The 12,541-nt window shown below is 40.5% G+C and overlaps 1 protein-coding gene across 1 annotated transcript in view; it reads right to left on the bottom strand.

Annotated features, from left to right (window-relative positions):
* The window catches only part of BBS9 (Bardet-Biedl syndrome 9), a 554,781-nt gene that overhangs the window by 279,004 nt on the left and 263,236 nt on the right, over positions 1 to 12,541 (bottom strand). The window contains exons 12-13 of the mRNA XM_030204492.1: positions 9,459 to 9,512; positions 2,577 to 2,679 (exon numbers count right to left, since the gene is read on the bottom strand). Coding sequence (XP_030060352.1) covers positions 2,577 to 2,679; positions 9,459 to 9,512 — 157 coding nt within the window. The remainder of the gene's footprint in view (positions 1 to 2,576; positions 2,680 to 9,458; positions 9,513 to 12,541) is intronic.

Genomic DNA, 12,541 nt, shown 5'->3' with positions numbered 1-12,541 from the left:
CTATGTGGCCAGTGTAGTAAGACTGCTGGCTCCCAGACATTTCAGTGGCTTGTTTTTGTGCGTTTTTCCCTTGGACCTTTTTTTGTTTGAAAATGGCCCTTAAAGAAAGATGCACTGAGCACAACAACATCTACAATAGGGTGATTTTCAAACCAAAAAAAAAGATGTTTTTCTGGTTCTAAATGACCATGTTTGGCTCTGCATTTTTGGCCCTTTTTTTTTTTTGCAAAACATCCAAAATCGGATTTGGACATCATATCGAAAATGTCCCTCCACATTTCTCAAATATAAGACCATCAAGAGTTGAATGAAACTTCTTTTAACCCCTATATTGTTGTAAGTCTGATTTCTTCAATTATAATAATTCTCTCAGTAAGTTTTATTTACAAATTCTTCTATAAACCAGTGTTATATATACTGCACTTATCTGTAGCAGTACCTTCAACATTAAAGAAAAGAACTTGCTTTTTGAGACCTCCCTAATGCAGATAATGAAGCATGATTTATGTAAGTGTGGACATTTACAAATGTTTGAGAGCAGGTATAAATATCCACACACAAAGTTCATAGGTATGCATGTTCATTAAAGTATATTATAATCCATGTGTGTACTTGCAAGCTCTGCCAGCGTTCCACCCAGACCACACCCCTAGCTACGTCTACCAGCAAATTATGTGCATTCCTGATGAGGATCGATATATATATGGAAGCCAGTTGGTATTTTATGCGCCTTTTATACGCATATGTTGAGGGCCCTCTGCTGGCTTCCAGTTAAATGCCGTATGATGTTTAAGTGCTTGTTGTATGGTGATTAAAATTGTGCATGCATAATCTTCATTTGAAATGAATAAATTGATAACTGCATATCATCCATCATAATTAATCCAATTGTCCCAGCAGGATTTGTTATTTATTCCAAAAGTGGAAGAAGTTCATAAACTGCATATTTGTGATAGAATTTTTTCAGTACAGGGTCCCCAATTATTAAACATCTTGCCAGTAGAGCTGCGGGTAGAAAAATATTTTTTTGAAATTCTGTAAAAAGCTGAAAGTTCATTTATTTACAATGGCTTTTATCTGTTTATATTTGCATTGCTTTGTTCTATGCTTATATATTATTATGTATGCAAAATTGTAAACCACTAAGCAGTGTAATGATACAGAGGGTTATAAATTTAATAAATGAAATGACTTGATAAAATGTACACTCTCTGTATAGGCAAGAATGCTTACACTGTATACCCCTCTCATGAAACTGATATTTTGGTAAGACTGGGGGATACTGGGGTCAATTTTCAAAGAGCTGCTGAATGGAAAATATAACTGGATAAAAGTATCTTGATCATTGCTCAATGGTTGCATCTAGGAGGTAATTCTATAAAGAGCTATCTAGATTTAGGTGGCAAGAACATGTGTAAATGCCAGTATTACAGTCATTTACGTGTGAATAAGGGCACATACATGAGAAAATAAACATTTTCCAGGTATGTTAATTTGTACAGCGCTGCGTAAGTCTAGTAGCGCTACAGAAATGTTTAATAGTAGTAGTAGCAGGTATATGGTATCCTATAAGTAGGCACCAATATTTGATGGCATGTACTTTGCAAGTGGGTGTTCACATGGGTGGATCCTGGGTGGGACTCACTCTTAACCACCTAGATTAAAAAAAACAGACACACACACTACAATCTATCTATATATAATCTATATATCTAGGCTGTAACAATCCAGGCCTGAGCATTTACATCAGTTTTATGCTGTGACATAACCACAGATGGGCCCAGGGGACCCAGGCCCACCCAGTAGCAGCACCAATGACATGGCTAGTGGGGATCCACAAGCTTTGCCTGTCAAAAACTCCCAACAACTCTCTCTCCCATGTAGCTTTTAAGTAGCAGATCTTCACCGGCAGCTCCACGACCTTCCATCTGGCGTACCCCCGCCTATGCGGACACAGGCAGTCACATCAGAGGGAAGGCTGTAGGGCCAGCACGAGCAGTGTGTATCAGTCAGTAAAGGTATGTGGGAGGGGAGGGTACAGAGACTGTATGGCATATCGGCGGGGAGACTGAATTGCATGTGGGGTGGGAGTTCTTCTGCCCACCCACCTTGGGTCCAGCCTCTTCCAAAATTGGGTGTCTGGCTACGCCCCTGGTTCTATAACTAGTATAAGTGATAAAACACAAGCATGTGTTTGCCCTACTTGACCATAATTGCAGTGATCCTGAAAGAACTATGCATGGCCCTGGCGGAAAGACTGTTGATGTACTGACAAAGCTAGGCACGTTGGAAAGTAGGAAGGTATATAAATAGGGCAGTTGTGAATAAAAGCGCATGGTGACAAGATCCAATAAAGCCCAAAGAATAAGAAAGAAACTGCAAAGTCAACAAAAGGCATAATTTTAATATGCATGTGATATTTTCTTTAAAGACATTTTAATAAAGTAAAATGAAAACAAGCTGAGGCACCTGGAAGATGATTCAAGTCATTTGCATCACTATCAGTTACAACTTTGGGATATGCAGCAGATTGAAGTGCCTCATGGTAGCTTTTCAATTATAAAAGATAAAATTACCTATTGAATCAAAGATGAACTGGTCCCGAGTAACAGCTAAAGGGGGCTGTACACATACAGATACTTTGGTTTTCTGCACAGTCAATCTGCTCCGAATGATTATCTGTGACAAGGAAAAAATAATCTCTTAGAATAGAATAACACTATTTTTAAAATTTAAAACACATAGGGGGGAATACTGTATATGGGGATGAAAAAAATGGCGTGGGAAAAAACGTTAGGCGCAGTTTACAGAATATGTGTAGTGCCGTCCCAAGGACTAAAATATAGGCATGACCATTTACACCAACTAAAACCTGGTGTAAACACACATGCCTAACTTAGACGTGGACCAGGCATATTCTATAACAGTGCGCATAATTTTTAGGAATGTCCATGACCTGCCCATGCCACCTTTTGAGAACCATACATTTGAATTTACATGCACCACTTTACAGAAAATGCTTAGAAAGTTGTGTGCATAAATTCTAATTAGTGCCAATTAGTACCAATAATTGCTTGTTAGTGGCCAATTATAAGCGTTTATTGGCTTGTTAATCAATTAAGTTGTGTGCACAATTTGGCCACACTGCGAAAATCTGAGCATGCAACTTTAGTTGCCATATATAGAATTCCACCCATAAAGGGTAGTTCTACAACGGGGCACCTATTCCAGGACTTTTTTTTTTTAAGTTTTATTTTAAAATTTCAACATAACATTCAAGCATACACTTGAAAAAGAAATCAGAAAAAAAGACAGATACAGAAAACCCACTTAACAGAGGAAATAAACATCAAAAGACATTACACGATGTGATACCCGTAAGCAGGCCTTCTCTGGAGTAGCCCCCACACTCTGGAATGCATTGCCTGAAAGTCTCCGCTTAACACAAGACTACCTCTACTTCAGGAAGCAGGTGAAAGCTTGGCTCTTCAACCAAGCTTTTAACAGAAGTAACTAACTTGTTAGTCTCACACACACACACAAGGATTGACTCGGGCTGCACATACTGCAGCGGGACATGTTTGTCCACTCCTACCCTGGCTGAGATGGTGTTTGACCATCTCTCTGACCTCACGTGCAGCTTTCTTCGGATCAATCACCTTGCTTTCTGATTCTTCCTACTTTCTTGCTCATCTATATGTTGCAACTTTGCCTTGCCCTTCACTACCAATTGTAATGTTCTTGTACATATTGTGTTGTCATTGCAAGTAGTATACCATGATACTTTGTATTGTTGTTCAAATATTTTTAACTGCTCTAATTGCCTACTGCTCATGTTTGATCTATTCTTACTGTACACTGCCTTGAGTGAATTCCTTCAAAAAGGCAGTAAATAAATCCTAATAAATAAAATCATCCATTAGACCACAATATTGCTGGAGTCAAGCAGGAAATATAAATATAGAAAAGGAAATAAAACCCTAACAAGGCAGATGAATTCTATATAGTGACAGCCAGATTACATGCTAACCAAAGGGAACTACCATCGCAGTCGGATCACCCTCCAAAGCCACCAAAAATTCCAACAATTGAATAAATCATCGGCATTAAATTTTTAAATGACATATCGCCAAGACCCTTGAGCAAAATCCCAAAATAAGTTCTTACGGCACCTTGGGATCACCAAAGAAGAATCAGGAAAATATATGAACTTTAGAACCCAGAAATTGTTCATACATATATCACCAAATTTCTGTCCAGTTCCAAGGCAAAAGGTCACTAACAGAGTAGATATAAAAACCCTGTATTTCCACCTTATTCTGGATAACCTCAGACTTCTCCAAAGATATCTTCACAGTTTGCTATAGGGATAAATCCAGCATCTTTATGGCGTCCCATATGGCGTCACAGTCAACTACTGCTGGTTTCTGTAATCCACCGAGGGCGGAACCAGTCTATCTTCTGGGCTCATAGACACCCACTCTGCACTAAGGCTCGATTCATTACATGTCGGGCCCTTCAAAGGCACTGTAGTGGATCCATGGGTCACGATGCCAGCAACCTCAAAGAAGATCTGAATCAGCTCAAGAACAGAACTTTGCACCCACGGGTAGGTACATATCTAAGCTTCCCCATTGTAACCAGCACAAACAGAGAGAAAATGGCTTAAAACAGACGCCAGCACATGAGCTGACTCAAGGAACTTCTGCCTCAAACACCATCTTGTCTCCTGCAGATTTGGGACACTCTTCATCTGGTTTCTTCTCAGAGGCCTGTCTGATATGGGTGGCCCTACAGCATAGCCCTCTGAGTCACTGAAACACACAAGCCCCTCCATCACTACAAGGTGGTGACCCTTTGGAGGAGCAAGCCTATTCTAAAAAGAAAAGTAGATGACTAATTTCCTGTACAGAGAACTAGCACAAAATGCAAAGAATGTGAATATATCCAGGCACAACCAGTTACACCAGCCCTATAGCTGATGTAAAAGCTGGTGCCTAGATATATGTATGAAAGCATATCCAGCAGATCGCCAAGACCTGTCGTTTCTTTCTTTACAACATCCGTAAAATCCGCCCCTTTCTTTCTGAGCACTCTACCAAAACCCTCATCCACACCTTTGTCACCTCTCGTTTAGACTACTGCAATCTGCTTCTTGCTGGCCTCCCACTTAGTCACCTCTCCCCTCTCCAATCAGTTCAAAACTCTGCTGCCCGTCTCCTCTTCCGCCAGGGTCGCTTTACTCATACTACCCCTCTCCTCAAGTCGCTTCACTGGCTCCCTATCCGTTTTCGCATCCTATTCAAACTTCTTCTACTAACCTATAAATGTACTCACTCTGCTGCTCCCCAGTATCTCTCCACACTCTTCCTTCCCTACACCCCTTCCCATGCACTCCGCTCCATGGATAAATCCTTCTTATCTGTTCCCTTCTCCACTACTGCCAACTCAAGACTTCGCGCCTTCTGTCTCGCTGCACCCTACACCTGGAATAAACTTCCTGAGCCCCTACGTCTTGCCCCATCCTTGGCCACCTTTAAATCTAGACTGAAAGCCCACCTTTTGACTCGTAACCACTTGTAACCACTCGCCTCCACCTACCCTCCTCTCCTCCTTCCTATACACATTAATTGATTTGATTACTTCATTTTTTGTCTTTTAGATTGTAAGCTCTTTGCGCAGGGACTGTCTTTCTTCTATGTTTGTGCAGCGCTGCGTACGCCTTATAGCGCTATAGAAATGCTAAATAGTAGTAGTAGTAAAGCATGTCAATTATAGTGTTCTGTAATTTACATGCATACACTCCACCAATGCACATGTCTACTGGCTAAGTACACACCATAAAAGCATGGCACATATTTTTCTGCTAGTCGGTATTCTATAAGAGATCCTTTACACATGTAGGTACCCACTTAAGCTTGAAAGTGGATAGAATACCTCCATTTACAAGTGTTTTGCCACCTAACATTAGGCGATTCCTTATAGAATTGCAAAGTTTATGTGCTTTGAAAATGATTATCTACATCTGCATTATCAATATAACAATATGCTACTATAAATATCACCTTCATTTCAGTGCAATATTTTAAAATACTATAGCGACTTACTTATTAACATAGCTACTGTTCTAAAATAATAGACAACAGTAAACTCCTTTAATTATCTTTGTATAGTATGCATAGGAAAAAAAATCTATTTGGATTTATGATTATTCTTTCACAAGCCAAAACATCTAAGCCTCTATTTTATTATCTGTAGAAATCATCTCCTTTGTTTTGGATTTAAATTGTGTTTTTCTGGTGAAAAAAAGTGAGCACAATTGGATGCAAAATTTGTAAGCATTTATCTACATAGCATTATCTGTTACCTGGATAAAGACAACTAAGACAGAGATATTTCTGTTAAAATTTCTGTTAACTGATACTGATGCCTAGTTTTTTCTCTCACCCCACACCACCACCACCACTATTGCATATGTATTTACGATTCTTTCCTTTGTTGATATGTGTGGGATTATGGTTTTTATTTCATATTTTGTACTGTCTTCTTGTAGCTTGTTAGCCACATTAAACTTAAATTTGTGTGGGAAAATGTGGGGTATAAATGTCATAAATAAATAAATATTCAGCTACACTATCTGAATAGCTTTACAGACCGCCTCAGTACTATCCGGATAGAGCCAGGGCAGTCCAAGGATGGTGCTGGGACAGCATCGATTTTCAGCACTGCTATCTGGATAACTATCCAGATAGTAGTAAGGCAAAAAATGCTGCCCTAAGTGCCATCTGGATTACTATCCAGAGCAGTGATTTTCAACCTTTTTCAACTCACGGCACACTTACAAACTGCAAAAATTGTCAAGCACACCATTGGAATCTAGCCCACACCCACCTGTCCCCGCTAAAATCCATTCCATCCACACCCATACCCGTAACCTTCAGAAGTAGTTAATTCATACCTGCTACTGGGAAACTAGAACAAGATGGGCACAGACACCAGATGCCAGCAGAATCTTTCAGCTTAGGTACCGCATACAGTTCAAGCTTCTCCTACTAACCTACAAATGCACTCGATCTGCAGCCCCTCCCTACCTCTCTACCCTCATCTCCCCCTACGTTCCTACCCGTAACCTCCGCTCTCAAGACAAATCCTTCCTTTCAGTACCCTTCTCCACCACCGCCAACTCCAGGCTCCGCCCTTTCTGCCTCGCCTCACCCCATGCTTGGAATAAACTCCCTGAGCCCATTTGCCAGGCCCCCTCCCTGCCCATCTTCAAATCCTTGCTCAAAGCCCACCTCTTCAATGTCGCCTTCAGCACCTAACCACCATACCTCTATTCAGGAAATCTAGACTGCCCCAACTTGACATTTCGTCCTTTAGATTGTAAGCTCCATTGAGCAGGGACTGTCCTTCTTTGTTAAACTGTACAGCGCTGCGTAACCCTAGTTGCGCTCTAGAAATGTTAAGTAGTAGTAGTAGTAGTAGTTGCAAATGCAGAGAATGACTTTCATCTGATACAAAAAAAGGAACCACAAAAAACATGCAAACAAAAACTGAAAGCAGAGATACCAAGCTCTGCATATCATGCAACACTAGAGAAATAGAATATGTCCTCCTGTACAGTGCACATAAAGCTGGCAGATGTAAATTCTCAACACAAATATAATCGCTAAACTGAAAATAAAATCATTTTTCCTACCTTTGTAGTCTGGTGATTTTATTATTCCAATCATCTTGTTCCCAATTTTTGGCTCTGCTTTCCTCTGTCTGTGCTCTTAACTCTGTTTCCAGGGCCTCCTTTCCATTTGCAATTTCTTTTCTAACCTCCTGCCCTATGTGTGTTTGGTTCTTAACTTCCTTCAATTTCTCTGCCTCCTTCTTAAATCTATCTTGCTTCCCGTCTCTCTTCCCTTCATGTGCAACCTGTCTCCCCTTCTCCCTTCCCTCCTACACATGTACAGTCTCTCCCTTTCCCTTCCCTCCTACACATGTGCAGCCTGTCTCCCCTTTTCCCTTCCCTCCCATACATGCAGCCTGTTTCCCCTCTTCCCTTTCCTCCCACACGTCTGCAGCCTGTCTCCCCTCTTCCCTTTCCTCCCTCACGTGTGCAGCCTGTCTCCCCTCTTCCCTTCCCTCTCACACATATGCAGCCTGTCTCCCCTTTTCCCTTCCCTCCCACATATGTGCAGCCTGCCTGTCTCCCCTTTCCCCTTCCCTCCCACATATGTGCAGCCTGTCTCCCCTTTCCCCTTCCCCCCCACATATGTGCAGCCTGTCTCCCCTTTTCCCTTCTCTCCCAAACATGTGCAGCCTGTCTCCCCTTTTCTCTTCCTTCCCACTCATACAGCTGGTCTCCCCTCCTCCCTTCTCTCCCACAAATCTGCAGCCTGTCTCCTCTCTCCCTCGGGTCTAATCTCCTCCCCTACCTTTCTCCACCCACTCCTCGGGCCTCTCTCTCCTCTCGTGCTCTGATTCTTTCAAACTTTGCGTTGCCAACAGTTTTTAGAACATGCCTTCTTCTGGCCATCCCGAGGCTTTCCCTCAGCCTTGTCCCTCCCATGCGGCAAACGGAAGTCTTGTCAGAAGGAAGAACCCCAGAGCTGGCCAGATGAAGGCCTGTTCTAATTCCTGCCAACAACCACAAAGTTTGAAGATCGCAGCACAAAGGAGATAGACTCGAGGGGTGGGAGGGAAGAGATCATAGGCATCGTGAGATTTGCCTGGATATCTGAAGGGGATTCCTGGACTCCTCGCAGCACACTTGGGGCACAGCCGCGGCACACCGGCTGAAACATGATGATCCAGAAATTAAGGCAAAAAAAAGCTGCCCTAAGTGCCATATGCAAACTCAATGTCGCTGCTATCCAGAAAGTGAAAGCCAACTCACTGTTCTACCCAGATATTCAGGGGTGGCCACTATCTGAATACTGCCTCTGAATTCCTGAATGTGTTTTGCCTGCGGTGCCCGGCATGTAAAAATAAATGCCGATCGCAACAGGCTCAATATCATTGGGTGGGGGAGGGGGGATCTTTCCATAAATCAACATTACAGAGTGGTTAGAAGGTTGTGTCTAATGATTTGCATTGCTGCTGTGCCTTTTTAATCCATAAACTTAATGGAAATCACCTATAAGTCATTAGATAGTCAAGAAAGGGGCTATTTTTACTGAGTTTCTTTAAAGTCATGCTTTAAATCACTATAATTAAAATGACAGTTGCAGGACTATTTTTCCAGTACAGAAAAGAATATTATTTTTTAATGTACAACTCTGGAATACTAAGTCTATGTCAAATACATAGAAAAAGCCAACATAAGTGAATGTATTTTTGTCAGTATCTATGAAAAATACTTGCCATCATATGAAGACATTTTCAAACTACAGGAAATTGGATAGCCTGAGTAATGTTAAAATTCCACTGTTTAGTCAAAGCATTGCAGTTTGATTTAGGTACAATACCTTCACTGTGATGGACGGGACAGCTTCAGTTCCTATCTCACTGTCAATGGCTTGCTATGAAAGAACAAGATGAAAACAGAGTGAGTGTAGTCTTACACAATCAGAGGCAAACACAATTACTGCACTATTAACGTCCTACTATCATACAGTTCAAGGGATAATTTATTACTTCAATGACAGACTGAAAGATACAAAATAGATTCTCAAGCCCCCTTTGTTCAAAGGGAAAATACCATTATGAATTCATTACAAAAAGAAATGATCATGATACTGCATGCATAAAACTAACACTAAAAGGTGGTTAATAGATCTTATTAAATGCTGTTGTGCATACCTGGAAGGAAACTTCTGATTAGATATTTAAAGAAAATCTAGTTTTGAACACCTCTTATAAAACACAATTAGGGAAGAATATTATCATTTAATCACCTCTTCATTTAGTTTAGGTATAATTAGCAATACTGTCTATGCCTCATATTAGGTCTTGAAAAGTACTATAAAAACACAAGATGAGGTAAATTACAATCCCACTCCCCTTGATGGAACTGGCATCGAGAAAGCTGTGAGTTCTGAGTACAATGCTCAAAACAAGTGATCATTTTTAATAATCTTAGGATTCTCAAATACTAAGTAAAGTGATGGCAAAAGCAAGGAAGGATGATACTTCAGTGGTCAGCAGAAAAAGGGAGGACATAGGGCCTAGCTAACTCCTGTGCTTAGCACTGAGCCTGGATATTCAATGCCGGGATGTTTCTGGAGACTCGCATTAAATATCCAGTTCATTTTTGGCCAATTCAAACTTAACCGGCCAAGCCGATATTCAGCACTTGTCGGTTAAGTTTGAATCAGTCAAAGACAGGCCTAGTATTCAAATATGGCTGCCAAATTTGCACTAAGCGATATAATTGGCTATCCACAAATTTTCAGCGGGTCATGGCCAGCCATGTCCCACTAAAAATTTGTGAATAGCCAGTTATGATGCATTTAACAGGCCAGGTGCTGATTCTAGCCAGTTAAATACTTTTGAATACCGGAGGGATAGTGTCTATGGCTAAGCCTCTTATAAGACTTCATTTAAAGTAATGTGTGCAATTTTGGAGACCACAGCTTCAAGAAGATGTGCATTGTCTTGCAAAAGTCTTCACACCTTTGTACATATTTCATAGAAAAGCGATGAAACTGGTAGGGGGGGGGGGGGGTTACGTAGCAAGACGTATGTGGAGAGACTTGCTGACCTAAATATGTATACCCTAGAGGAAAGGAGATAAAGACATTCAAATATTTGAAAGGTATTAATTCGTAAACAAACCTTTTCCAGTGATGGGAAAGAGGTAGAACTAGAGGGCATAAACTGAAGTTGAAAAGGCACAGACACAGGAACAATGTCAGGAAGTATTTTTTCACTGATAGGGTGGTAGATGCCTGGCATGCCCTGCTGTGGGAGGTGGTGGAGATGAAAAAGGTAACAGAATTCAAAAACATGTGGGACAAATACAAAGGAATCCTGTTTAGAAAGATCGGATCCAAAGATAAGGGGAGATTAGGAAGGAAAGCCCGACTTGTACAGTCTGTGCCCTGATTGATGCTGAATTAGATTTGGAGGGGCTGGAATAGAGCTTTTCAGGGGTTTGACAACAACTTCAGAAATTTTACAACAAGCCCAGTGCCGGGCAGACTTCTATGGTCTATGTCCTAAAAATGGCAAGGATAAATCAAGAACAGGTATACATAGCATATGTAATAAGTTTATCTTGTTGGGCAGACTGGATGGACCGTACAGGTCTTTATTTGCCGACATCTAATATGTTACTATGCATTTCAAATTCTGCCGCATAAAACATACTATTCAAAATGTATCAAACAGTATGAGTCATTTTTTGCTTGTTTGTTTTTTAGCATGATTCATAATGTCATTTTTTTATTGAATTATGTTTTATTGGAGTGGAAAATAATATGTATGTGTCTTTTAATTTTTATTATTTTTATTTGTAGTGTTGAAGTTGCAATATTTCCACAGAACTTAAGAGTTTTTTTGCTTATTTGACCAGGTAGGTTTTCACATGCTATTATGTTGAGAATGTATATATATATATATATATATATATATATATATATATATATATATATATATATATATATATATATATATATAATTTTGTCCTTAATCCTATATAAATGTAGACTGATTGTTTTGTTCTTGTATTTTATTAAGGACTCCTGATAAAGGCAGGATTGCCGAAACATGGTCTGTGTTGGGTCAAACCGATCAGAATCTGTGTATCTGATTGTGGAATAAAACTTTTATCTTGTTAAAATCTGAAGAAGTTTTTTTTTGTCTTGCTCCAGTTTCCACTGGGTTAGTGGCTTCTTCCACTCCTGTGGTGTAACTGATCTATAAAACATACTCTACAAGATCAATGTGAAAGAAGAATTCTATTAATATTCAAAAAGTAATTAAGAAGAAAAAGATGCAAAAGAAGCCTTGTTTGTGGCTTTACACCCTTTAACTCAGTACTTGATAAAAGCACCTTTTGAAACAATAACAACTATGAGTCATCCAAGACAGGTTTTCAAACCTGTCCTGAGGGACAACAAGCCACTCGGTTTTTCAGGATATCCCTAATAAATATGTATAAGAGAAACTTGCACATAATATAGGCAATAAGCATGCAAAACTCTTCCATGCATATTCATTGTGGATATCCTGAAAATCCATTTAGCTAATGGTCTCTCAGGACAGGTTTAAGAAACACTTATTAGGACAGGTATTTAACTGTGAGCCTGTATTCCCATCAGAACTGCTGAGCTCCCACTTTCACTGTAAGCCTGCACTTACTTTAGAACTGTTAAGCGCCTACTTTTACAGAAGTCTACACTCTTATTAGAGCTGCTGAGTTCCAACCTTTATTGTAGCCTGCTCTTGGGGAAGGCTTTCCTCAGCCATCATCATTCACAACATAATTTCAAACCAGGCAGACGGTTGGTGATACCAGAAAGCACCTCCCACCAGTGGCGTAGCAAGGAGGGTTGCCACCCAGGGCGGTTCGCCGTTGCACCCCCCCCAGGTGCAGCACGATGACACC

Source organism: Microcaecilia unicolor, chromosome 1, assembly GCF_901765095.1.
Source record: "Microcaecilia unicolor chromosome 1, aMicUni1.1, whole genome shotgun sequence".
In the NCBI taxonomy this organism is placed as follows: Eukaryota; Metazoa; Chordata; class Amphibia; order Gymnophiona; family Siphonopidae; genus Microcaecilia; species Microcaecilia unicolor.
This window is presented reverse-complemented; position numbering and strand designations above follow the sequence as displayed.